Raw genomic sequence first — 27,491 nt, forward strand, 5'->3', positions numbered from 1 at the left:
CCGCTGAGGAACTGGTGTGAGGGGTTCGGGGGGACCCCGCTGAGGAACTGGTGGCAGGGGAGGCAGCCCCATCCTCAGGCCCTTGCCCCCGACCCCACACGGGTCAGCAGCCGGGTCCTCAGCCACAGCCACACAGCTGCAGAGAGGAGCCTGCCCGCGGCTCACCAGCTGCACGCGGCCCCCCCTGCCCTGTTTTCAGCTGAGAGCACAGCCCTCTGCCCCGGCTGTGGCTGGCGAGTCTGTGAGCTGGTCCCTGCGAGCCGCCTGGACTCGTGGCCACACCCAGGATGTGATGACAAACACGTCGCTTTCAGCCACTACACAGCGGCACTTTGTGCCATCGCGATAGGAACCGGTCGGCAAAGTGGGAAGAAAGGCTGTCTTACCTCCCCGTTCCGAGCCCCGGGTTCCTTTGAAAGCGGCAGAACGGCCGGCCGGCGGGCTCAGTGGCTGAGCGTCGGCCTAGGAACCAGGAGGTCAGGGTTCGATTCCCGGTCGGGGCACAGGCCCGGATCGTGGGCTCCATCCCCAGTGCAGGGCCTGCAGGAGGCAGCCGGTCCATGATTCTCTCTCATCACGGATGTCTCTCTCTCTCCCTTCCTCTCTGGAATCAATTACAAATATTTAAAAACAAATTAAAAAATAAAGTGGCGGAATGGTCAGCGAGTCGGCCACTCCGCACCTCATAGCTGCTTCCTTCCCTTCCTGCCTCTGGCTCCTGCCAGGCCCACACTGCGGGGGCCACAGCCAGGGAGGTGGCGTCCCCAGCGGGAGGGGGTGTTTCTGTTGGGGATCCCATCAAAGAGCCCCCAGAATGCGAAGTCGGGCTGGGCTCCAGGGGCCTTAGGGGGTCAGGGATGGCAAATGGACTCACGTCTCCCCTGCTTTCCACCCGCAGGACAACACAAAGGTGGGCGCTGTGGTCTGAACGTGCCCCCAGAATCCACATGGTGAAACCTAACCCCCAAAGTGATGGCAGCAGGGACGGGCCTTGGGGAGGTGTTAGCTCACACGGTGGAGCCCTCACAAACGGGGTTAGCGCCCTTATAAAGGGGCCTCAGCACGCCGCCCCGCCCGGTCGGCCACATGAGGACCAGGGAGGAGCTGGCCGTGCATGAGCCGGAGGGGACCCCCCAGACACCACGCCGCGCCTGCCAGCATCGGACCTGGGACCTCCAGACCCCAGGCCGGGAGGTAACACATGCCTGCTGTTTACACGGTCACACGCCGCCCGCAGCTCAGCCAAGAGCACACGGAGACGACGGCGCCAGCTCCACCGAGACCATTGCTCCCGGCAAAGCCAGCTGACACCTGGGTAGTCCCTTCAACATCACTTTATTCTCCTTTATGCAGAGCCGTGGGAGAGAAAACACTCCGTAGATTCTTCCGGAAGCTGTCAAGATGCTGGGAAGATGAATGAGAAGATGACGTAGATCGGGCTGCCCACAGTTTGGATTTGCAAGACCTACAAGGTGAAGCAACGCGAAGGCAGCGGGGATGGAACAGGAGCTGGGCCGCGGGGGGAGGCCCTTCGCTCTCAACTCTGGCTGCTCATTTGAGTCACCTGGCGAAGGCCTTTAAAATACGCTTAAAATGTTAAAGTATATGCCCGGCCGGCGGGGCTCAGGGGTGGAGCATCGACCCATGAACCAGGAGGTCAGGGTTCGATTCCCGGTCAGGGCACAGGCCCGGGTTGCGGGCTCGATCCCCAGTGTGGGGTGTGCAGGAGGCAGCCGGTCCATGAGTCTCTCTCATCATGGATGTTTCTCTCTCCCTCTCTGAAATCAATACAAATATATTAAAAAAGCAACAACACCATTAGTGATTTGTACCTTAATGGAACTGATGAGAGAGAGAGAGAGAGAGAGAGGAGAAACGACCACTCACTTGGCTCTTGCAGGTTGGCCTGACGAACTGGAACTTCTGCATGATGGGCTTGGTCCCGAAATCCTGCCATTGGCCATCCACCCACGCATGCGCCCTGATCTCGTACCTGACCAGGCGCTGGGGCTGCAGGCTGACCAGGCTGTGCTCGCAGACCTCGGAGGGGAACCCCACGTCCGTCGGCCTGATTCTCTGGAGGAGAGCCGCCGCCTCAGGGGGGGCCGCAGCCTCCCGCCGGCGACCCCCAGCTCCTGGCCCCTCGGCCTCCTGCAAAGTGCGTGGACCAGGCAGGCGTCTCCCAGAATCCCACTTCCTGGGCGCCTGCTGCAGAGTCAGCTGCCGTCTGAGCCCTGACCATGTGCCAACCGCTGGCCGATGGACCGGGGTTCGGCCAACCCGGACTAACCAAGCTCCTTGACCGGGAAGGTCTTCATGGCGCTTTGCCAGAACGTAAACACCCATGTGGCTCGGTGGTTGATGTCACTTCCTGAACCCGGAGGCCACGGTTTGATTCCCAGTCAGGCCACAGGCCCAGGTTGTGGGCTGGATCCCCCGTGGGCACTTCCTGTTGCCTCCACAGACAAATGACCACCTCAAACCTCCGCCCATCGAGTAGGAAATGAAGAGGAACTAAGCCCCACACGTGGAGCCAGAGCCTAGAATCCCCTCGTCCCACTCCCCCCGCCCCCGCCCCCGCCAGCTGTGCCCATAGAGGCACGTGACCAGGAAGGCACTCAGCCTGAGGGCTGCACCTGTTCCATGAGCTCACAATAGTGAGCTCCCTCGATTGTTGCAATCAATCAAACGCATCAGGTCTGTGAGTGGGACTAGCACCAGCCTGGCGGCACACTCCGCTAGCTGCTAAGTAACGACTGCTCGGCTGTTATTGATGTGGGTGGCCTGGGCCCCGAGGCCATCCTGGGGGCCCCCCCGCCCTGCCGCTGCGCCCTCACCTGCATGTAGAAGCTGTAGGAGGTGCTGCTGTTTCGGATGCCCCTCATGGAAAAGAAGAACCCGTATATGGCAATCATTTCCGAATACGACGTGTACTCCTAAGTTGGGACAGAAACGGCAGCGTGACGAGGGAAATCCGCAGCGTTCACAGGCCAGGGGACAGCCCGGCCGGCGTGGCTCAGTGGTTGAGTCTTGACCTATGAACCAGGAGGTCAGGGCACATGCCCAGGTTTCGGGCTCAATCCCCAGTAGGGGGCGTGCAGGAGGCAGCCAATGGATGATGTTTCTCTCTCATCATTGATGTTTCTATCTCTCTCTTCCTCTCTGTCTAAAAGTCAATAAAAAACATATTACGAAAGAAAAAATAGGTTCACCCTCACAACCTTAAACACAGGCGTGGAGCGGATTCTCTCACGGAGCAGAGGCTCTCTGCGTGGGGGCGGGGGTGAGCCCTAACCCAGTCTGCCCAGGCCTTTCCCAGTTTTAGAACGGAAAGCCCAGCATCCCAGGGACAGGCCCCCACTCCTGGGAACCGGAACAGCGGGCCACCCTCAGGGAAATGTTGGCCGTGCCCATCGGGTCGCTGAAGGGCCTGTCCCAGGCCCCTGTCTTGGGAAGTTTATTTCCTGGGGGGCCCCTCCAGCTTCCTCTTCTGCCCCGGGCTTCGTACCAGAGGTCAGAGGGATCCTGCCACGATCCCCGCCCACGCCCAGGAGACGGGGTCCCTGCCCAGGAGACGGGGTCCCTGCCCCGGCCCAGCGCCAGTACCTTATAGAAGAGCAGCCCGAACCTCACCGCCTGGTGGTTGAGATCTTTCGCGAAAGCCATGTCGCCCCCGCACTCCATCTGCAAAGAGAACAGTTTGCCGGCAGCCTGATCACCTTTTGAAGTTATGTATGTTTATTGATCTCAGAGAGGAAGGGAGAGGGAGAGAGAGAAACATCAATGAGAGAGAATCATGGATCAGCTGCCTCCCGCACGCCCCCCACTGGGGATCAAGCCCACAACCCGGGCCTGCGCCCTCAGCAGGAATCGAACCGTGACCTCCTGGTTCCTAGGTTGATGCTCAATCACGGAGCCACACTGGCCGGGCCCTGACATCAGCTCCACATGAGCTCCCTGGTCCTCACAGCCCCACTGTCCCGGGTCCCGCCTTCAGCCCTCTGGCCGGACCACGGTGTTCACTGAAAACCTACTCGGTGCCAGGCACCCGCTCACGGCCTTCAGAGAACGCAAAGACAAGAGTGAGAGACGGCCGCGGGGTCACCCCGGAAACAACACGTGACCCGAGTGCCCTGATCCTGAGGCAGAGGATGGTCACAGCCACGGCCACGGGCAAAGGGGGCCACGTGGCCGCCTCCCCCCCACCCCACCCTCACCCCCACCCCTAACCCCACCTCCCACCCCCACCTCTGCCTCCGCCTCTACCCCCACCCCCACCCCCACCCCCACCTCCCCCTCCACCTCCACCTCCACCTGCTGGCTGGGCTGGGGGAGTGGATTTCAGGAGGCTGACTTGGTGGCAGGAGTGAAAGGAAGGAGGTGACTGAAGAGGGCGGTGGACACTTCCTGGGGACTTCCTCTCCCCTCCCTCCCTCCCTTCCTCTCCCCTCCCTCCCTCCCTTCCTCTCCCCTCCCTCCCTTGCCCCTGCTCCTCAGAGTCCAGCCCTGAACTAGGTCTCAGAGCAGCTCCATCCATGGGGTCCTCTCCTGGGGGCGGAGCCTGAGCGCTGTGGCTTGCACGTTACAATGGCTATTTGTTGAGCTGAACTGCATTTTAACGAGAAACTCGGGCAGCGTCAGAACTCAGACAGTGCCCCGTTTCATCCCCAAACGTGGGGCTGGAGACACACCAGAAGCCGAGCCGCTCGCAGGGACCGTTCACAAAGCGGGGGGACGCCGCAGGGAGAGCCGCTCCCATGCACAGGGAGGCAGGAAACGCACAGGAAGAGCGAGAGGCCGCTGTCGTCCTCAGGGAGCAGAAGGGACCGAGAGAAGCTCGCCCCCGTGCCAGCCGGCGCCCAGGGAGGCCGCTCCTGTCGCCGTGGGGAGGGGAGCCAGTGGGTCCCACGCTTGTTCACGTGAATTCAGAACAAAAAGGCAGCGCTTTCCTCTCTTGAGAATCTCCTGGGAGAAAACGACTCCAGGGGCAGGTGGAGAAACCGGCGTGTAAATATGTCGACCACTCAGTCGTCTCTCACAGCCAACGAACCACGAGAAACACCGCGCACTTTCTACCGGAAGGGACGGAGCGCAGCACGGCTACAGGGCCTCCCCGGGAAGAGCTGGCAGCCATTGAAAACGGTGTCAGGGACCCGGCCGGGGGCTCAGGGGCTGAGCGTCCACCTGTGAACCAGGAGGTCACGGTTCGATTCCCGGTCAGGGCGCAGGCCGGGGGTGGGGGCTCGATCCCCCGGGTGGAGCCTGCAGGAGGCGGCCGATCCGTGATTCTCTCTCATCATGGATGTTTCTCTCTCTCCCCCTCACTCTTCCGCTCTGAAATCAATAAAAACGTATTTTTAAAAAAGGGTGAAAGGCAATAAAATGTAATGAGGTGTTCGCAATGCTTGTCTGTGGATGAGGGATCTGAGGGTATATATTTGATATGTGTTTTCTTTCAACTTCTCTGCATTTTGAAACACTTCAATAATGAAATGTTCAATAACGTGACATCGGTGCTCTAGCTGGTGTGGCGCAGTGAATAGAGCGTCGGCCTGCGGACTGAAGGGTCCTGGGTTTGATTCCCCGTCAGGGCACAGGCCTGGGTTGCGGGCTTGATCCCTACTGTGGGGTGTGCCGGAGGCAACCGATCCATGATTTCCTCTCATCATGGATGTTTCTATCTCTCTCTCTCTCTTCCTCCCTGAAATCAATAAAAAAATATGTTTAAAAAATGAGATGCGGTGCCTGTTGGGTGTGGCTGCGCGCCTTGGCCCCACCGATCCCTCCTGGTCAACAGGACGGATGCTCTAAGCACCTGGGCTGCAGGGCCCCTGCCTCCCCCACCCCCGCCCCTTCCCGTGTGGCTGTGCCACGCGCCCTGGCCGAGGCCCAGATATCCCCACCTCGAAGGCCCAGAGGTTTCAAATGCCAAATGCGCCTCCAGAGAAAGCAGTCAGGGAGGCAGTCCATTCCGATAACCGCTCTGGCGGAGCCGGCGACTCACCGCGTGGTAATGGTTGGCGGTGACCCGGATCAGCCAGGACTCGGGGAAGAAGTTAAGGTGCCTCAGCACGTCCAGGTCCTGGCCTGGAGGGAACGCAGAGGGAGTGTGTTAATGGATTTGCTCATCGGAGAGTCGCCACCGTCTCATCTACAGAGAAAAGGGCAGAAGTCAGAGCGGAGGCCCTCCCCAGGCCCGGAATCACAGGGTGAGCGGGACCCGTGGGACGTTACAGAGCCCCTCCCCAAAGCGTCCCCCATCCCGCCCGAGCGGGGGGAGGACCTCCCCAAAGCGTCCCCCATCCCGCCCGCGGGGGGGTGGGGGGGCTGAGATCGGATAGTGCCTTTGGAACGCCTCGGAGCAACTTGGACCAAACTGCCCGGGCTCCGTCTCCCGCCCCGGGTTCGAGAGCCGTGGGTTTTATCTGGGTAACCGGACATGGCTGTGAAAACGTCCTCAGCAGCCCGGCCGGTGTGGCTCAATGGTTGAGCGTCGACCCAGGAACCAAGAGGTCATCTGTCTGATTCCTGGTCAGGGCACATGCCCTGGTTGCAGGCTCGATGCCCAGTAGGGCAGGCAGTCGATTGATGTTTCTCTCTCATCGATGTTTCTATCTGTCTCTTTCTCTCCCTTCCTCTCTCTCTAAAAATCAATAAAAGCATTTAAGAAAAGAAAGAAAAAGTCCTCAAATGCCCTTTCAGACACAAAGATCTCGCTGGGTGGCCTGCTGGGCCGCCCCAAACACACTCCCCGGTGTGGTGTCTCCTCCTCTGTCCCAGGCCCAGCCTGAGGTTGGGGAGCTCCAGGCTGGACCACACACGCCCCAGAGTTTCCCCCAAACTCGGACACGGGCACCCGAAGGGGCTGCCGCCAGGAGGCCGGGCTCAGGGAGGCTTTGGTGGCCCTGGCAGCGTGTGCTCACGTCCATCAGCCCCTTCCGTCCGCCTCCAAGCTCCCTGGAAGCTCCGCTATGACCATTGTACAGACAGATAAACTGAGCCCAGGTAGCCACTCCCCAAAGCCTCACACAGCTCAGGAGTGACCATGAGGGATCTCAGCGGACACCTTTGGAACCGTCGGGCGGGCAGGTCCCCAACAGCCTCCCACGGACGCACTCCATGTCCTCGGAAGTTTGGCTGGTTGCTCAGTGGTTAGAGCACATCCCTGCACCCTGTGTGCTTAGTGGTTAGAACACAGCCCTGCACCCTGTGTTGCTCAGTGGTTAGAGCACGCCCGCCCCCGCAGGCTCACCTCTGATGATGCCGTGCAGACGCAGGCAGCAGAAGAGCTCCGTGAAGCCGTGCTCCATGTCCTGGTCCAGGAAGCAGGTCTTCTTGGGGAAGCTGGCGGCGCAGAGAGAACAAAGGCCTCAGAGAGCTGCTCTCTGGAGCGAGCGAGGCAGCCAGAGCCAGCGGTGCCTGGCTCTCGGGGGGTGAGGGGGGGTAGGGAAGCGGAAATCCGAGGAGATGACCTTGTGAAGGCCGCCGGCCATGACAGCGAGACAGATGGCTCTGTTCCCCGCTCTGCCTCCTGCTGAGCCACGCGGCGCATAGTAGGTGCCCAGCAAACACTTGCTAAGTGACCAACGCGCATAGTAGGTGCCCAGCAAACACTTGCTAAGTGACCAACGCGCATAGTAGGTGCCCAGCACACACTTGCTAAGTGACCGACGGGAACACAAGCCACTTTACAGAGGATTGAGACTCACGTTCCCACTGAGCCTCCCAGGCTCCCGGGACAGACGGAGGGCGGGTCTCATCGGCTCCACTTTACGGGCGAAAGCAGCGACTCAGCCAGGACTTGGACTTGGGGCGTCTGAGGCCCTCCCAGCTCGGGGCCCTTTGACTGGGGGGCTGGCGGAGGCCCTTCCAACGCACTTTCGGGTAGAACCGAAAAGGAGCAGGCTCAGCCCCGGCCGGCGTGGCTCATACGAAGGGTCCCAGGTTCAATTCCCGGCCCCAGTCGGGGTGCCTTTGGGAGGCAAACAATCTCTCTCTCTCTCTCTCTCTCTCTCTCTCTCTCTCTCTCTCTCTCTCCTTCCCTCCCTCCCTCTCTCCCTCTCTTCCACTCTAAAAATCAATGGAAAGAAGACCCTTGAGTAAGGGTTAACAACAGAAACTGATAATAAATAAAATTTTAACCAGGAACAGGCCGGCGGGTAAGTGACCGGTGTCCGCAGTCACAACACAACTCGCCTCACCTACGGTCGCCTCCCACACGTGGGGACACGGACGGCGTTCGCCAAGTCCCTTTGGAAACGCAGTCACTCCCTCAGGCAGAGCCCGGTGCCGGCCCGGGCGCTTCGCGATGATTTTCCATGAATCAGGTGCTGTCCCGGCAGGCTGAGCGCACCCCGCCCCCTGTCCGCACGGCCGTCGCCTCGGCTGGAGGCCCCAGCATGGCTGGGCCACGGTTCCCACAGCGTCGGGGAGCCCCGGGAGGGAGGCGTGGGGGCTGGGGAGCCGGAGGAGGAAGGCGAAGGGCTGGCACCGTGACCCTCAGAGCCAGGGCGACCGCCACCTCCTCGCACCCGGAAAAGGCCCGGGCTCAGGCTGGTCAGTGCGGGGCACGGCTCTCAGTGGGGTTCATGATCTCCGCCCCACTCCACGTGGCCGAGCCTGGTCCATCTCAAAGGGAGAAAATGGCCCGGCCGCGTGGCTCAGGGGTTGAGCGTCGACCTGTGAACCGGAAGGTCAGGGTTCGATTTCTGGTCGGGGCACAGGCCCGGGTTGCGGGCTCCATCCCCAGTGGGGGGCGTGCAGGAGGCAGCCGATCCGTGATTCTCTCTCATCACGGATGTGTCTCTCTCTCCCTCTCCCTTCCTCCCTGACACCAATAACAATATGTTTTTAAAAAGAAAAGGAAAATGGTGGCCTGACTGCCAACTCCTGAAATCTCAGAGCCTCCACCCCAGCGGTCAGTACCCCTGCTCGCGGGCCACAGGGCCGGCCGGCACAGCCGGGATCTGCCAGGCCTCTGAGGCCTCCCCGCCGGGCGCCCGCCCACCGGCCCCTCTCGGCCGCCTGGTGGGGACACGCTGCTCCATCCACGTCCGCCCTGTGTCACGTGAAGGGGAGGCGGTGGGCGGCGGCCCCTCTGGAGGCTGTCGGTGGATCAAAGGCGGGCAGGCTTCCCCCGGCGCTGAGCTGTCTGTGCAAAGGCCTCTTTGGGGTCAGCACGGACTTTTCTGGGGCCAACGTTCCAGGGACCACCGTCAGGTTCCGCCCAAGCCCCCCAGCGAGTAAATCAGATGAATCAGGTGGGCCCCGGCCGCCTCCTCACACGCCTCCTCCACTGAAGGCGCGGCTGGTCTCAGCCTGGACTGTAAACCCCGCGAAGGTGGGGGCGCGGGTCTGTTTGGTTTGCTCCCGTGCTCGGCGCCTCTCACGGAGCCTGGCTCCGCCGCTTGCACACGAGGCTGAGCTGGTCGCTCCACGCGCCGGAATCTGTCCCCCCAGCCCATCCCTCCACTCGCCAGTGAATCTCCCAGGAGCGCCAGTAGTTCCGGCCCCGGTGCTTGCACACACGTGCACACATGTCCTCACACGGACCAGGCTACTCCATGCTGCTTTTCCCATGCGCAGGGTCCCGTCCGCTGTCACCATGGTTATCTGTTGGGCAATTGGAGGTTGTCCTGACGGTGATGATGACGATGGTCCTGCCGTTGCCCGGAGGCAGAGGGGGGCCCAGAAATCCTGCCGCGGCCGCCGTGCCCTTCGCGGGGTCTCCGCAGCCAGACCTTCACCCTCCGAGCTCTGCTCGCGGCCGCCGCGTCCGGGGCTGCCAGGCTACGTGGGAAGCGGAGACGCCACGCGAGGAGAGTGCAAGGTTCGGAGGAACAGGCATCGAAGTTCAGGGACCTGGAAGGGACACTAGGCTCCGGGAACGGCCGGCGAGGGGCGGGCAGTGCGGGGCGAGCCCGGAAGGGACGCCGAGGACGAGGACACAGGGTCAGGCATGAGCGGTCGTGCCCGCGGCTGGCGGAGCCACCGGGGGAGAGGACGTTTTGCTGGGCCGCATGGCATGACTCATGGGATATTTTTAAAGGAATGTTCTGGTAAGGAAATCAGCAGCGTGGTCACGCCCGGATGCTCCGTTTCATGGCGCCTTTGCGGCCACAGCTGCAAATGCCATTCATTAATCACCGGAGACACGCGGCCTCTGCCCGCCCGGCGCACAGCACCCTAGAGCGCTCCCCGCGAGATGCCGGGGGCCCGGTGCCTGGGGTGGCCCCTCTGGTGCTCCGTGGAGCAGTGGTGTTGGGTTCGCTGGCTGGTGCACACCCACGCAGCCAGCCCACACTCTCGCTGCTGAGGGAGGCTCCCAGGAGGGGACCAGTCTGTGCAGCTGCGACCCGGGAAGGCTCCCAGGCTGCAGATCCGATGGGCAGAGGCGGGGGAGACGTGGCTGCAGGGGTCGGGGAAGCTGGACGGGGTGGAAACTGGCTTGCCCGGCTGCTTCCAGTGACACCTCTCACGGTGCGGGCCCACGCTGGAGCCCATCTCCCAGGCCCCGAGAGAGACCATTAAACCCATCAGGACAAGCACTACGCGTCCTGAATGACGAGCCCTCGGCCCAGGTCTCACAGTGAGAGCGAGTGTGGGGTGGCGGCCGAGGTGAGGCTCTGCTTGGCCGGTCAAGTTCGTTTCCTGGCCCGGGGCTGTGACGGGTTCTGGGTGAGCTTCACTTTAGGTCGGTGCCCGTTTCTGCACGCATTTTAGACTCTGATTAAAGGTGTCCTTTTACACCCGCCCGTGTGCTCAGGGGCTGAGCATTGACCTAGGAACCAGGAGGTCACGGCTCGATTTCTGGTCGGGGCACAGGCCCGGGTTGCGGGCTTGACCCCCAGTGGGGGGTGTGCAGGAGGCGGCCGGTCCATGATTCCCTCTCATCATGGATGTTTCTCTCTCTCTTCCTCTCCCTCCCTCTCTCCCTCAAGCTCAATGGAAACATGCTAACACGTCGCTGTAGAGAGCAAACAGCCGCCTGCCTGGCTCGGCTGCGGCGGGGCGGGGGGGGGGGGTGGGGGGGGCAGGGGGGCCGGGGGGGGGCGGACGGTGGTCGGGGGGCGGGTGGTGATGGTGGTTTGCAGCTTCCCGGACCCCGGCTGCCAGCTGAGCAGAGAGATGGCTTCTCCGCGGGCGATGGCAGCCGCTCGGCACACGTTTGTGTGTGTTTTTCCTGCAGGAAACGTCCCGTGTAATTCGGGACAGGCTGTCTGTGTTTCTAAAATAACCGTTGCCCGGAACACAGGCTGTGGGAGTGGGGGTGTGTTTCCTTCCCACACGGCGTCCTCGGGCCGCAGCGAGGACCAGCTGGAGGAGGCTCCTGGCCCCCTGGGCGGTGGAGACACTGCCCCCACTTCCCATCGGCCGGCGCTCAGCTCGGGAGCAGGAAATGCGGTCAAATGAGTGACAGGTGGACAAAGAGCGACAAAGAAAAGGGTTTCCTCCCAGGGACCAGTGGGGACCCCAGCCCAGGTTCCTGGAGGACACCTCACGTTCCTAGAGGACACCCCATATTCACAGAGGACACCCCATATTCACAGAGGACACCCCATATTCACAGAGGACACCCCATATTCACGGAGGACACCCCACATTCATGGAGGACACCCCATATTCACAGAGGACACCCCACATTCACGGAGGACACCCCATATTCACAGAGGACACCCCATATTCACGGAGGACACCCCACATTCATGGAGGACACCCCATATTCACAGAGGACACCCCACATTCACGGAGGACACCCCATATTCACAGAGGACACCCCGCATTCACAGAGGACACCCCACATTCCTAGAGGACACCCATGTTCGCCAAGGGCTACAGACCGTGGCTCTCTCTGCCACTTGTCCGTCACCGAGGCCACAGCGCAGGGAGCCAGCGCGGGACTCCCTCCCATCCAGGTCCTGAGACGGTGCCGTCTGAGGCTAAGCCGGAGCCAGGCGGCGACTCGTCCTGTGAGCGTGACAGGAAACCGGCCTCTGGGCCATTAAACGTGAAGGGGGCGGATCCAACGACTGGTTCAAAGCAAATGATGAGCCCTGGCCAGTGCGGCTCAGTGGTTGAGCGCCCTGTGGACGGATGGGTCCCGGGTTCGATTCCGGTCAAGGACATGTACCGCGGTTGCAGGCTCCTCCCCGGCCTGGGCCCTGGTCGCAGGAGGCAGCCAATCGGTGTGTTTCTCTCGCGTGGCTGTGTCTCCCTGTCCTTCCCCCTCTTTTCCACTTTCCCCCAGAAAAGATCGATGGAAAGATATCCTCGGGGGAGGATTAAAAACAAACAAACACACACGACACAGACACCGAGGACGAACACAGCGTTCGGCGCCGATGGCCGCTTTCCCGTCATAACGAGGCAGGAACCGCGGCCACGGGGACACGGCGCACGGGTGCCCCAGGGAAAGCTCCCGCGCCTGGGCCTGCCCGGCTCCGAGCAGCTCAGGGCGTGGGCACCTTCACTCCGCGCCGACAGCGGCCGCGGAGCCACCGAGGGGCCCAGGAACTCCCAAGGTCACCTCTCTGCACCCTGGTCCCCGGAGGCTGGTCCCCGCTGCCCCCGCGTTCGCCGCTCACAGGCAGGGACGGGACGCACCGCCAGGCACAGGAGCAGCAATTCCCTAACTCGCCGCCGGTGCTGTCCCGGGAGCCGCCAGACCCGCACCGAGGGGAACCGGGCCTCTGGGACCGGGAGCAAAGCATCTTGGGACTCGGCGGCTCTGGGTGCCAGGCCGACTCCATCCCTTACTGTGCGTGTCTGGCCGCAGGTAAGGGGGCCGGTCTCTCCCTCAGTTTCCTCATCTGGAGAATGGGAATAACAAGGCCAGCCCCGGAGGAGCGAGGGGCGTGCAGATGGAACAAGATCACGCGGGGAAGCTCGGTAGAATCCCGGCCTCTAGGAAGCGTCACCAAACGGTGCTCGCTGTGCGGTAACGAGAGGCCCGGTGCACAGACTCGTGCACTTGGGGGGGGGGGTCCCTCAGCCCGGCCTGCGCCCTCCCGTAGTCCGGGAGCCCCCAGGGGATGTCCGCCCGCCAGCTGGCTGCTCCTAAGCACCGCCACCGCCGCTGTGCCCGCCAGCCGTGAGCCCGGCTTCTGGCTGAGCAGGGCTCCCCTGTGGGAGCTCACTGACCAGCAGGGGGCAGCTCCTGCCTTCAGCATCTGCCCCTGGCGGTCAGGCGCATCATAGCGACCGGCTGTCCCGCTGTGGGGTCGATTTGCACATTATCCTTTTATTTATAGGCGTGTTCTTTTTCGCTTAAATGATGGTCTGACGTAGGCGCGTTTCAGGCGTGAGGTTGGGGTGGCGTGGGAGGGTAATTCTCCCGAGAGGAGTGCCTTCTCCTTGACCGGCACAGAGAACGCTCTCAGCAGCCCGAGAGCGCCTCAATATTCCCACACCGGCATGTCATTCTCTTTCTCAGGGGTTCGCTGGGTCCAAGGCCTCCCGCAATCCCGGCCCCGCACTCTGCCATCACCGGGGCGCCCCCCTCCCCAATACCGTGAGCAAACAGAAGGCCGCGCCCTCCCCGTCACCTGCTGAAGAAAGTCATCACGGCCTCATGGGTGGGCAGCACCAGCAGCCGCGGGGTCACCTGCAGGTAGACCCACAGAAGCAGCGTCTTCAGAAGGTGGAACTCGCTGAAAACGAACAATCTGGGCAAAACAAAAGACGGAGGGGACATGTCAGGGACGGCAGAGACCACGCGGTCAGGCACGGAGAGGACATGTCAGGGACGGCAGAGACCACGCGGTCAGGCACGGAGAGGACATGTCAGGGACGGCAGAGACCACGCGGTCAGGCACGGCAGCGCGTCCGGAACGCGGCCAAGGCGCCCGGCCTGCAGGCAGCCGGGGAACGGGGCGTCTTTGGGGACCACCCGTGAGCCGCCCGCTGAGCCCAGAGCCAGGCACACGGCCACGAGCTCAGGGAACTGCAGCCCGAGGTCCACGGAGGGCGGGTCCGGGCTCCGGGGCCCACTCGGCCTGTAGCAGCCTGGGGCCTCCCGAGAAACGAGGAGCAAAGAGTGGCCTTCGCCAGCCGGCGCGCGCAGTGGGTGGCGTCTCTGTTCGATTCCCGGTCAGGGCGCAGCCCCGGGTGGCGGGCTCCATCCCCAGGGAGGGGCGTGCAGGAGGCGGCCGATCCCTGGTTCTCTCTCATCATTGAGGTTTCCATCTCCCTCCCTCTCTGAAGTCAATAAAAATATATATTTTTTAAAAAGAGTGGCTGGGGCAGCCGTGGGCAAACTACGGCCCGCGGGCCGGATCCGGCTGTTTGAAATGAATAAAACTAAAAAAAAAAAGACCGTACCCTTTTATGTAATGACTAGGGGCCCGGTGCACGAAATTCGTGCACTGGGTGTGGGGTGGGGGGGTGTGTCCCTCAGCCCAGCCTGCCCCCTCTCACATACTGGGAGCCCTCAGGCGTTGACCCCCATCACCCTCCAATCGCAGGATCGGCCCCTTGCCCAGGCCTGACGCCTCTGGCCTAGGCGTCCAGCCCGGGCAGCGGGGACCTACAGTGGCAGCGGGGGGCGCCGCAATCGCGCGGGCTCTGCCCCTGCCCCTGCAGGATGCCCGGGCAGCGGGGACCCACAGCTGCAGCGGCCCCGCGATCGTGGGCTTCGCTTTAGGCCCAGGCAAGGGGCCCCTAGCTCCTGGGACTGCCAGCTTCGACCGTGCCCAGCTCCCATCGCTGGCTCCACCCCTACTTCCTGATATCACTGGCCAGGGCGGAAAAGGCACCTGATTCTCCGATCATGGCTGGGGGGCAGGGCAAAGGCGGCCCCAGGGCCGCCTTTGCCCTGCTCCCCAGCTCTTAGCTCCCCCCTGGGTTTCCGATCACTGTCAGTGGCAGGGGGCTTCTTCCTGCTTTCCCTTTCGCCTCCCTGCATTGTGCCTACATATGCAAATTAACCACCATCTTGTTGGCAGTTAATTTGCATATAGCCCTGATTAGCCAATGAAAAGGGTATCGTCGTACGCCAATTACCATTTTTCTCTTTTATTAGTGTAGATGTTTACTTTGAATTTCTATTAGTTCACACAAACGCTCCATCCATGCTTTTGTTCCGGCCTCCGGTCCAGTTTAAGAACCCATTGTGGCCCTCGAGTCGAAACGTTTGCCCACCCCTGGGCTGGGGTCTGCCTATGTCAGCTCTGCCAAGTAAGGAGGATTCCCGAACAGCTTCTTAACAGCCTCTGGGACTCGGCTACCTGAGAACTGGCCTCCGTGTTTCCTAAACCGTCGTATTCCCGCCCTGGCCGCGGAGATGGCCCCGTGGCTTCACAATCTCTCACAGCCCTGCCCTGGCGGCGGCTCAGTTGGCTGGAGCGCCATCCCCACATGCCAGGGTTGAGAGGTTTTGGGTTCGCTCTCCGGTCAGGACACACAGGAATCAACCAATGCACGCAGAAATGAGTGGGCAACAAATTGATGTCTCTCTCTCTCTCTCTCTCCCTTCTTCCCTCTTCCTAAAATCAGTACATAAATTGCCCTGGCCAGTTTGGCTCAGTGGACAGAACATCTGCCTGCAGACTGCAGGTCCCGGGTTCGACTCCCGGTCAGGGCACAGGCCCGGGTTGCGGGCTCGATCCCCAGGGTGGGGCGTGCAGGAGGCAGCCGATCCATGATTCTCTCTCATCATTGATGTTTCTTCCTCTCTCTCTCTCTCCCTTCCTCTGTGAAACCAATTAAAATATATTTTTAAAAAGTAAAGTAAAATCAACACATACATTAAAAAAGAAAAAGAAACAATATGTCACCAGCTTTTCACCCGTCACTTCCGTGGTCTCGGAGGGGGAACGCCAGCCAAGTCCTGGCTCTAAAGGGCCTGGAGCGTCACCGCCCACCTGTCTCGCTGTGTCTGGGCTCGGGCACCGCCGCCCTCCGGCTTATGTTTAGCCACCGCAGGGGCCTGGCTGTGGCCCTGGCCAGACAGGACCACATCTGTCACGTCTGGGCAGCGATGGTGAGCAGGAGGGCAGACGTCACAGAGCCACTTGTCTGCTGTCCTCACCAAGACCCCTGCCAGGACTCCCACCTCTCGGCAGCCGGGCGAGCGAGGTGAATGGGCAGAACTCACGGGGGAGAGCCCAGAGGTTCTTTGAGACCTTACGGAAGGGGCAACAGGGCGGCGGGTGGGAGCCCGGGAATCAGGGCCTGGTTTTGTTTGTATGAGGAAGGGGCAGTGTTGGGAAAAGCCCCTGCCTTTAGCGCAATAGCAGCCCCGGGGGTTGAGCATCGACTATGAACCAGGAGGTCCCTGGTTTGACTCCCGGTCAGGGCACAGGCCCGGGTTGGGGACTCGATCCCCAGCGGGGAGTGTGTGGGATGCGGCTGATCGATGATTCTCTCTCATCATGGATGTTTCTCTCTCTCCCTCTCCCTTCCTCTCTGACATCAATAAAAATACATTTTAAAAATAATAAATAAAGCAGGTGCCCTGGACGTCAGTGTGGCGAGGCGAGTTTACTCCGGAAGACGTGAGTCAGGGCGCTGCTGGCCCGGCCACTGCAGGCGCGAGGGCTGCTGGCTGCCCAGCCCGTGAGGCCCTGGGCTCCTGGCACCCGAGAGCCGGGGCGCGGGCCGTGCCGACAGCACCAGGGAGGGTCCGGGCAGCAGGGCCCGGTTTCCACATCGGTCATGTTTCCCCGAACTTGAGTCTAGACACGGGCACGCCATGTCCCCGATTTCTGTTCCCGCTGCATGTTTTCTAGTGCCCGGCAGTCCCTGGCGTCCTGGCTGCGGCCCGACGTTCCCCCTTTTCTCGGTGAAATGCTACCGGCCGGCAGCTCAGTCTTTCCGAGGGCGGGGCGCGCTATGGGACGTCTAGGACGCCCTGTTTATCTCCTCTCCAGTTTGCAACTCTGCCCCCCGGAGGGCGGGGAGGGCACTGCAGGGAGGGCAGGGGGACGGGGCAGAACGGCCCAGGAGGCAACCTGGAACCCGGTGCCAGACTGTGCTGTGGACGGTCTCGAGGCTCATCTCCATTTCTTTTTTAAAAATATATATTTCTATTGATTTCAGAGAGGGAGGGAGGGGGAGAGAGAGAGAGAGAGAGAGAGAGAGAGAGAGAGAGAAACATCAATGTGCCCTGACTGGGAATCAAACTGTGACCTCCTGGTTCATAGGTTGACGCTTAACACTGAGCCACGCCGGCCGGGCTGTTGGCAGGATTTTTTAAAAAATTACTGAGGCGCCCTGGCCGGTGTTGCTCAGTGGCTAGAGCGTTGGTCTGTGACGGGAGGGTCCTGGGTTCGACTCCCGGTCAGGGCACACGCCAGGGTTGTAGGCTGGATCCCCAGTAGGAGCGTGCAGGAAGCAGCCGATCCGTGATTCTCTCTCATCATGTATGTTTCTCTCTCTCCCTTCCTCTCTGAAATCAACAAAAGTATTTTTTAAAAATTTACTTAGGTAATTAGTTAATTACCAGACGGACACCTGAGGGTCCTTACCCTGATGAGTACTGTGAAGAGAAGCCCCCGCACCCCGCAGAGCACCCCATGTCAGTCCCCAGGGCGCCCAGGGGCGAGGAGTTTGGGATGGGGGCGGTGAGGTGCAGTGTGCCCAGCAGGGGGGTAGGTGCCCCCCAGCACCTCCCTCTCCCCATCAGCCCTGCTCCCCCAGGCGCCCGCACGCACACACACGCACACACATGCATACCCATGCACACACAGACACACACGTGCATACATGCATGTGCACACACATGTGCAGACAGGCATACCCATGCACAGACACACACGTGTGCACGCACACATGCACAGACAGGCAGGCATACCGTGCACACACAGACACACGCACGTGTGCACACATGCGGCGCACACGCACGCACGCGCGCGCCCTGCAGCCTGCACTGACCTGGGGGACTGCAGCACCTTGAGCAGCAGCTCCTTGGGGATCTTCTGGAGGTGGATCTGCCTCCCCACCTCAGGGACCAAGTTCATCTCCATCCACTGCTCACAGGAGGCGCTGAGCGGCTCCTCCTTGTACTGGGAAGGGAGAAGCTGGTGGGGGAGGCACCCGGGCTCTGGCGCCCCCTGCTGGGCAGTGGTGGGGCGACGGCGGGGGACGAGGCGCATCATGCCCTGGCTCAGACCTCTGTCTGCCGGGCTCGGCCGCACATGGTCCCGTAACCCAGCCCTGGCTGCTCCGGGCGGCGCACTGCTGCCCCTCTGCCCGACGGAGAAACCAAACCGCGGCTCCAGGAGCCCTCTTCTCGCCGGGGTCCCAGTAAGCCCAGAGCCGGGTCCCGCCCCTGGGTCCGGCCCCCGGGCCCAGGCGGGAGGGAGCTCCAGGGCCAGCAGCGAGCAGGATGAGAGTCCAGAGGTCACGGTGCAGGTCCTCGGGGCTGCGGTGCCGCCGGGAACGCCGAGACACCACCCACCGGGGGCTTCCTGATCGCCGACCCGGGAAGGTGAGGGCAGCGAGTTATCTTGGAAAAACAGGCGTTTAGGACAATCTCAGCTGCACCGTGACATGCTGGTCCCGTGTGGCCGAGTGTGACGGCCAGGCGTGTCTGTGTTGGCGTGAGCGGCCTTGCTCTGGTGGGGGGGGGGAGGCTGCAATGGGGGGGCCGGGGCTCGCACCCGGCACAGCCGCCGAGACACCACGCCAGGGCGCCCCCCCCTCCTGGGCCCCCGTGTTCTGCATGAGCTGGATTACGTCCTCCCCAGCCCTGACTGGGCCCGGGGACGAATCCCGGCCCGCCTCCCCCCTGCCCCCGCGACTCCCCTCCCCCCTCCCCGCCCCCGCCCCCCCCCCTGCTCCCCGTGACTCCCACCAGGAGGTCCCGGAGGCGGTTCGCTGTTTTGGGGCGAAAGTCTGTGCTGTCCCCACTCCCCACCCCCATGATCAAAGCTGGTCTACCTTTTGGGTGTAAAAACATCCTTTTCAAATAAGTGGTTTTTCAAAACTGTTCACTTGGCGAAATAAAATGTCGGTGCCTTTGGGGGACACATTGGCGCGGGGCCGGGGGTGACCCAGAGTCTGGCAGGCCCCCCGGCACTCATGCCCCGGCCAGCGGGCTCTTACCTTGCAGCCCGCCTGGTAGAAGTTGGCGACGTTGCTTGGCGAGAGCCCCTGGACCATGATGGCCACGCACCTGCAGAGACAGAACTGCTGGTCCCGGGCCCGGGCTGCCCGGAGGGTCCCACTCAGCCCCAGATGGCAGCAGAGCCTGGGGGGGACACGGACACCCCCACATGTGGCCAGAGCACCCCTGTTTGAGGGCCCAGGGGGAAGGCTGTGTCCCACGGGCATCGGCTCGATGGGCAGTGTGGGCGCTGGTCTTTGGATGTTTCTCTCCTGTAAGGTCTGCATGGACCACGGGTAACGTTTGGAAAAATAACCCGATTTACAAGAAAGAACAAGGCTCCGTCAGAAACGAGTGGGGGGAGGGGGCAGTGGGGGGAGGGGGCAGTGGGGGGAGGGGGCACATGTAATACTTTGAACAATAAAGACTAAGTCCGGCCGCGGGGCTCCGTGGCTGAGCGTCGACCTAGGAACCAGGAGGTCAGGGTTCGATTCCCGGTCGGGGCACAGGCCCGGGTTGTGGGCTCGATCCCCAGTGTGGGGCGTGCAGGAGGCAGCCGGTCCATGCTTCTCTCTCATCATCAATGTTTCTCGATCTCTCCCTCTCCCTCCCTCTCTCTGAAGTCTATAAAAATATAGACTAAAAAAATTTTAAATGTAATAAAACAAAACCCCCAATAAAGTTTAAAAAAACAAGTGCTGGGGGTGGGGGGTGGGGGGTGGGAGAGGCCAGGGAGAGATCAATGGGGAAAAAAGGAGACTAATCTAATACTGTAAACAGTGAACAATTTTTTAAAAAATTAAAAAAATACAAAAGAAAAAAGAGAGATGAGCGGGAAAATGAGCCCTGACAGGTGGGCATCGCCTGCTTGTCTTTCCATGACCCGCGTGTGCATGTGTGTGTGTGTGCGTGTGCATGTGTATGTGTGGGGGGGGCTCAGGTGGGCGGAGGGTGTGTCACCGTCTGGTTCCTCTGCAGCCTCAGGGCCGTGCTCTGGGCGAGAAACCCTGATGCGCCGCCCACGGGAGAGGAAGGGTCCACGGGCGGGTCCTCCCTTCCCCTCCCCCTCCCCCCTGCCCTCCCCCCCACCCCCCCCCCCACACCCCCGCGGGCCCTGGCTGCCTCCCCACGGCCACCTCTGAAACAGGTTGTTGAACTGGAGGGCGTGCGCGGAGGCCAGCACCCCCAGCACCTCATCCAGGCTCAGGTCCATCTGGCTCGTGTACAGGTTCTTCAGGGCCGTGGCGAAGGCTGGGGGGCAGCGAGAGAGAGAGAGAGAGAGAGAGAGAGGGGGGGGGGGGAGAGAGAGAGAGAGAGAGCCATCAGTGTGGGGTCTGCACCCGCCTTGCTCGCAGCGCCTTCCCTGTGGGATCTCCCTCCGCCAGCAGGTGGGAAGGGAGCCGGTCAGCGGCCACACTTGTTTGTTTGTTTGTTTGTTTGTTTGTTTGTGTTTGAAGTCTGGGGGCTGTTGGTTCCACGCCCCCCCCCCCCCCCCGCCAGAAAATGAACACAGCCCGGCAGGCAGGGCTCAGGGGCTGAGCATCAGCCTAGGAACCAGGAGGTCAGGGTTCGGTTCCTGGTCAGGGCACAGGCCCGGTTCTGGGCTCCGTCCCCAGTGTGGGGCGTGCAGGGGGCGGCCGATCCGTGATTCTCTCTCATCACGGACGCTTCTCTCTCCCTCCCCCTCCCGTCCTCTGGGAAACCAATAAAAACGGATTAAACAAAAGAAAGGACGTGAAGCCGGGCGCACGTTACCGATCTTGGTGACCATGGGGTCGTTGATCCTCAGCGAGATGGTGAGCCTCTTCATGGCGGGCCTCTCCCGGGCCTTCCGGGGCGGCGGCCCTGCGGGAGGAAGCGGGGTGTGTGCCGGTGGCTGCACGAGGGACGCTCAGGCCCCAGCCCTCGGCGCGGCCTGGACCTGGGCGCTCGCACGCGCTGCGTTTTGTTTGTGCGTTGGCCTGTCTGGGGAGTGGATGCGTTCATGAAACGACCGCTCATTTGGAAATAGCTGAAGACTCACAAGAAGCTGCAAAAACAGCAGAGTCTGTGTGGCCCTCGGCCAGCTTCCCGGGAACCGCCCCGTGACGGTCAGAGCTGGGCAATGGTGCTCACACTGCGTTTTAAAGCTATCACCTGCCCCCCCGCCCCGTCCCCTCCCCCCCCCCCCAGCCTGGACCCTGGTGGGACGCAGTGAGCCGCGGGCATGGGGCCAGCGGGGGGGGGGGGGGGGGAGGGCCCCCTCTCTGCAGGGCCCCCTCCGGGGCCGGGTCTGAAGCGCTCTCTTCGGCCAGCACCGCTCGGGGCGGCCGCACGGATGGTCTCGGGACACGGAGGCAGAAGGAGACACGTGCGCCACCCTCCCCGGGGCACCTGCTGCTTCTGCGCCACAGGCGGCCGTGCCCGCACCACGGAGACCGAGGTGTGAGGCCGGCCGTGCAGCTGCCTGTGTGTGGGGCGCGGGTGTGACAGCGCATCTGGTTAAGCCACACCGTGGAGTGACCCGTTCCCCCACCACCACCCTGTCGGCGTGGCCCCCCGCTCCCTGTCTGGGCGCGTGGCGTCTCCGTGGCTGCCTGTCGCTGGCCTGGGCACAGGACCCCCAGGCACAGCCGGCCCCGCTCCGGGGGCTCAGGGAAGGCAGGGCCCCGCGTGGGCGCGGGTGCGGGAAGGTCACAGCCGCCCGCTCCCCCGGGAAGGGCTGCGTCACGGGCCTGCGGCCGGAAGACTCGGGCAGCTGGGCCCTCCCGGGGCTCGGGCCGGGCGGGCGGGACTGGCCTCCAGCGGCCTGCCTGGCTGGGGAATAACTGGCTTTGCGGCCTCGCCCTGGAGTGCAGTCCCTCCCCCGGGTGGCGGGCTGGGGGCCGGGCTTTTCCATGGCACCTGCCTGGCAGCGCCGTTTCTCTTCCCCGGAAAGGAAGCGGGCAAGGCCGCCAGGAGGGGCGACGGGATGACAGGATTAAACAAGGAGAAAGAGAAGGAAAACAGTGACCTGGGTATTTTGGGGATGAGGTGGCGTTAAGAGAAGAGAAAGGGGACCAGCTGGTGGGGCTCAGGGGTTGAGCGTCGGCCTACGAACCAGGAGGTCACAGTTCGATTCCCGGTCAGGCACGTGCCCGGGTTGTGGGCTTGATCGCTGTGTGTGTGTGGGGGGTGGGGGGGGGGGGGTGGGGGGGGATGCAGGAGGCGGCCGATCAGCGACTCTCTCATCATTGATGTGTCTATCTTTCTCTCCCTCTGCCTTCCTCCTTGAAATCAATAAAAATACATTTTGGAACAAAAATGAAAAGAGAAAGGAAAACAATCCACATCCACGTGTAAACCTCCAACCACACGAACACTCAGACCCGCGCGAGCCCAGCGCCGGAACCGGCTGTCCTCCCAGGAAGCCCACGGAGACGTGCCACAGCCCCCGCCCCTTCTCAGAGACGCGGCCGCGTCCCCGCGCCGGCCGGCGGGTCCAGACGGGTTGCCCTGTGAAGATGACCGACCGTTACCGAGCGCGCCCCGCCCCCCGGCACTGCTCGGTGCCGCCCCCGGGGGTCGTCTGTGCAGCAGGGCGAGAGCTATGATCCCACCTCACAGCCGGGCAGACTGAGGTCAGATCCCGAGCTGAGGTCCCACCAGGGGCCTCGCTCTCCCTGCCCGAGCGACCACGGCCCCCAGACGGCAGGCGGGGCTCTCTCGGGCGCCGGCGAGAACGTACCTGGCAGAAGCCGCGCCAGGTGACTCACGTGGCTGGCGGGGGCCTCGCTCAGGGCGGAGACGTAGAGCTTGGTCAAGGTCTCGGACTGGAAGAGCTGGGGCAGGTGCAGCTCCCACTGGAAGCCCAGGCACTGCAGAGTCACGACTGCGGGGAGAGAGGGAGCCACGCTCAGCCCGCGCCCCTCCGCCCACCGCAGGCCGAGCAGCGGGCGGCTCCGGAGGAAGGGAGCCGCGCGGACAGGCCGCCGGGGCCTCGGGGCGCTCCCTGGCTCCCGGGGGACACGCCGGCCGCCCCGCTCTGGTCCCCTCGGACACGGGCAGGTGTGCCTCAGGTCAGGACTGGCCAGAGGGAGGGGGTGCCCCGGGGCCGGCTCCTGTGCAGCCTCCACTCCCGAGGGGATCTTCCCCTCTCATTCGTTTTAGAGAGAGCGGAAGGGACGGGGAGAGGCAGAGAGAGAACCAGGGATGCGAGGGAGACACACCGACGGGCTGCCTCCCACACGCACCCCGACCAGGGCTGGGGAGCCTGCAGCCGAGGCACGAGCCCTTGGCCAGAATCAAACCCGGGACCTTCCCGTCCGCGGGCCGGCGCCCTATCCACGGAGCCGCACCGGCCAGGGCTGCGTGTCGTCTTTATCGTGGCCGTTAGCGCCTGAACACGCGTCTGCCCAGCTCCGTTTCGTTCCTCGCACATTTGACGCAGTTTATGGCGCCGGGTACGCCTCAGGTTGGGCGGGGGGCAGGGACGGAGGCGCACAGGCCGGAGTCGTGGCCTCTGCTCGGTCCCTGAGGCAGCCACCTGCCCACGCGTCCTCGACGGGTCCCCTAGACGGGGCCGGGAACTCACCTCCATCCCCGGCCGGCACAGCCTTCTTCCAAGGCCCACGGCATTTTGTCTGAATTCTGGGGGTGCACAACCTCAAGGGAAAACACACAAAAGCCCAGGCGTTGGCAGGATGCCTTTCTCATCCCGGCAGCGTCTGCGGGACTGGCCACGCCTGCCCTGTGGGCCGCCTCCGCAGCGCCCCGTCTGCTGGCCCGACCGCCTGCGCTCCGTCCGATGTTCCATCCAAGGTGACTAGTAATTAAGTCCCCTGTGCTGTGTGCTGGGGGGGTGGGGGGGCTCCCGTGGGGGGGCTCCCCCAGGAGGCGTTCGAAGCTACATGTGTGTGGCGGCCTGGAGGGCCCCTCTGTCGCTGGGACTAAAAGAATGCCTGGCACACAGTAGGTGCTCAGTACACGTCTAAGGGAGAGAAGGCTCGGGCACTTCCTGGAAGTTAAGGCTTCTGTTTGGGGCTCCGCACTCCCCAATCGCAACGTGTCCAAAACCGGAACTCGGACCCCCCCCCCCCCGACCCAGCCCCGAGCCCCCCGCCGGGTTCCTGTCGCAGGAACGGGCCCCAAGCCCCCGTGCTGCCCGCGGACGGAGCACTGGCCGTGCGATCCGCGCCTCAACGCCGTCACATTGCCTCCTGAGTTCATCCATCTCTCTTTACATTTCTACAGCTTTTTATTGATTTTTTTTTAGAGAGAAAAGGAAAGGGAGAGAGAACCATCAATATCGATTGGCTGCCCCCTGCACACCCCGCACTGGGGATCGAGCCCACAACCCGGGCCTGTGCCCTGACCGGGACTCGAACCCTGACCTCCTGGTTCACAGGTCGATGCTCAACCCCTGAGCCACACCGGCCGGGCTCATCCATCTCTCTTTGCTCTGTTGCTCTGACCTTAGTCCGAACTACCATCACCTTCCCCATCGCTGCAGGTCTCCAGTCCCCTCCCCACAGATGTGGTGGCCGAGTGCCCCTGAGCCACACCGGCCAGGGCCCGTGCCCTCTGAGGCACCCCACACTGCACAGCCCACACTGTGCACCCCACATTGAGGCCCGGGCCTGTCCCGAATGCGAGCCTGGCCTTGCCTCCCTCCTCTGAGTCCTTCCCGCTCACCCAAGGCCCTCAGCCTGGCCAGGGGGCTCCTGCGGTCTCTGTGGCCTCGCCCCCCACACACCCCACCCTTCTCCCAGCCTGACCTCCCTCCTCCGCCCCGCCCCCATCTCGCTCCTGTTCCCTGGACACGGCCCCCTCTGCCCCCAGGGCTCTCTCCCGGCCTCTGCACCCGGCAGCACGCTCCTGTGCCTGCCCGGTGTGAGTGAGGGGTGTTTTCTCGGGGAGGCTGGGCCAGTGCCCTCCCCGTGCCCGCCCCGGCAGCACCCCATCCTGCACAGAGTCTCGGGGCTGCCGTCCTCCTCACGCAGACGCTCCGCACCACGCCTGTCCCACAGGCAGAGCCCCCGGCCCAGCCCCGCGGACGCCGGCAAACACACGTCAGGGATCGACGATGCGCAGACAGAAGCTGATTTCCGTAAACACGACCCTCTGCCTGCCGAGCGGGAGGAAGCAGACGGAGTCGCGTGTCCCCGGGCCCGGAGACGGCGCCCGGGAAGCGGGCAGCCCAGGGGCACTCGGCCGCCACATCTGTCGGCGTCACCTTCGCCGTGCTGCTCTCCATGACCCCGGGAACCCCGTGGGCCCCGTGCGTGGAGGGGGCTCAGGTGCCAGAACCCTTGTCCAGATCACGAGCGGACATGCGTGGCCCTTTCCCCGCGGGGAGGCCGGCTGCCCGTGACGCGGCCCCGGAGGCAGGAGGGGCTCGGCTGTTTGTGCGACGGGAGCCCTGGGTCTGACCCCTCCCGGGCTCGGCCGCACGTCTGGGAAGAGCCGCCGAGGTCAGGGGTTCAGGCCCGGATCTCAAAACAGAGCCACGGGCTTTGGAAACGATGGGCGATGCCCATGATCTCAGCCGCCCTGGCAAACACCACCGTCATCGCGGGCAGAGAGATGCCAGATGGCGGGCGTTGGGGCCCTGCCTGGGGCCCTGGCTGCCGGCCCAGATGCACCGTGTGTGGGGCGGGCTCTGCGATTTCCAGGCCAGGCTTCTCCCAGACCAGTGATGGCGAACCTATGACACGTGTGTCAGAGGTGACACCCGAACTCATTTGTTTGGTTGGTTTTTCTTTGTTAAATGGCATTTAAATATATAAAATAAATATCAAAAATAGAAGTCTTTGTTTTACTATGGCTGCAAATATCAAAAAATTTCTATATGTGACATGGCCCCAGAGTTAAGTTAGGGCTTTTCAAAACGCTGACACGCTGAGCTCAGAAGGTTCGCCGTCACTGCCTAGGGCCAGGCCGACGGAGCGTTAGTGGGACAGACGGCGCCCGTGAGCCGTCCTCGCTGCCTGAGACCGTGTGGCACGCGGGCCGCTGTGCGGCCGGGGCTGGCCCCTCGCTCGGCCCGGGCTTTACTCCGATGCGTCCAGGAGGCCCCTGTGTGGGGCGTCGCAGCAGGACCGGCAGTGGGCGCAGACGGGCCATCTGGCCACGGGCTCAGCAGACGGAGCAGCGGCTCCTCATGGCAGGTGCTGCCCAGGGGCACAGCCAGGCGGGGACGCAGGTGCCGATGGGCCAGGGCAGGCGCCGGGCACATCAGAGCTAAGGCACCTGGAGGGCCTGGCTCAGTGGCTGAGCGTCGACCTATGTACCAGGAGGTCAGGGTTCGAGTCCCAGTCAGGGCACATGGGCAGGGTGTGGACTCGATCCCCAGTGGGGGGCGTGCAGGAAGCAGCCCATCCATGATTCTCTCTCATCATGGATGTTTCTCGCTCCCTCTCCCTTCCTCTCTGAAATCAATAATAAGAAAAAAGAAAAGAAAAAGCTTGGAAAACAGGTTGGTCTCTCTGTGCCGTCGATCAGCACCCTGCGTTCTCAGAGGAGGGTCCCACGGCCCTGCCCCCCCGAGGGACGGTCCCTCAGGCACCCTGCCTCGCCGGCCACCTGCCACCACAGGGCCTGCCCTGAGTGCGGGTCGCTCCAGGGGTCGTGCCCTCCGCGGGCGCGGCCTTCCTACCTGTCCGGGGCCGGGGCCTGCAGCGCGTCGTCCACGTCCAAGCACATGGCCTTGCACATCTGGGACAGCGCCAGCAGGTCCCGGGAGAAGGGCTCACTGGGGAGGCGCCAGCGGTTGGTCGAGCCGGCCATCCGGCGCTCCGGCCGAGCTCGGTGCTTCTTGGGAGACAAGAGAGAAAATGGTTGGTTTCTCAATCGCACATGCATGCCAGCCCTGCCACACGGCACGGCCGGAAGCAAACCAGGACACGCCCCACTGCGGTTAACGCCCACGTGGCCAGGTTTCCCATGAGCCCTCTGTGCAGGGCGAATCCATTCAGTATCCGTCAGCAGGCGGTTCCAGGGATGGGGGACTGGGACAGGAGGTGCCGGGGCTGAGCGTCCAGGAGAAGGTGTTCCTTTGCCTGTGGCTCCGAAGAACCCCGAGGCGGGCACAGGTGACGCTCCGGGAGCCGCTCTGCGAGTCCTCACCCCAGCGTGATCCCGGGAGGCCAGGCGGAGGCGGCCAGCCGGCGGCCGTCTGGTTTTCGTAAATTGCGGTAAAATACACAAGACAGAGACCCACCGTCGTGTCCATTTCCCGGTGTCAGTTGAGTGGCCTTCAGTGCGTGACAGTGCTGTCAGCCATCAGCACCCCTAATCAGAACACTTTCATTCCCCACAGGAAACCCTGTCCCCCCACCCCCTGCCCCCAGCTCCTGGCAGCCACCAATCTGCTTTCTGCTCCTGCAGGACTGCTGTTCTAGCTATCAATTTTTAATGTTTTTATTGATTTCAGAGAGGAAGGGAGAGAGACAGAATCATCAGTCATGAGAGAGAATTATGGATGGGC

The 27,491-nt window shown here is 62.9% G+C and overlaps 1 protein-coding gene across 1 annotated transcript; it reads right to left on the bottom strand.

The window, feature by feature from the left end:
- Window positions 1–446: 446 nt before the first annotated feature.
- On the bottom strand, window positions 447–27,295 carry BTBD16 (BTB domain containing 16). The gene is made up of 14 exons (XM_059661836.1): window positions 26,661–27,295; window positions 23,598–23,668; window positions 22,752–22,895; window positions 20,801–20,890; window positions 20,182–20,296; window positions 19,045–19,114; window positions 17,872–18,002; window positions 13,545–13,664; window positions 7,253–7,344; window positions 6,005–6,087; window positions 3,607–3,684; window positions 2,838–2,936; window positions 1,888–2,076; window positions 447–1,465 (listed from the first exon to the last, which is right to left on the bottom strand). Exons 1-14 carry the CDS (start codon window positions 26,864–26,866, stop codon window positions 1,397–1,399), a joined length of 1,557 nt encoding a protein of 518 aa, XP_059517819.1. The 5' UTR covers window positions 26,867–27,295; the 3' UTR covers window positions 447–1,396.
- Window positions 27,296–27,491: the final 196 nt, after the last annotated feature.

The sequence above is a fragment of the Myotis daubentonii genome, chromosome 13 (genome assembly GCF_963259705.1).
Source record: "Myotis daubentonii chromosome 13, mMyoDau2.1, whole genome shotgun sequence".
NCBI classification, from domain to species: domain Eukaryota; kingdom Metazoa; phylum Chordata; class Mammalia; order Chiroptera; family Vespertilionidae; genus Myotis; species Myotis daubentonii.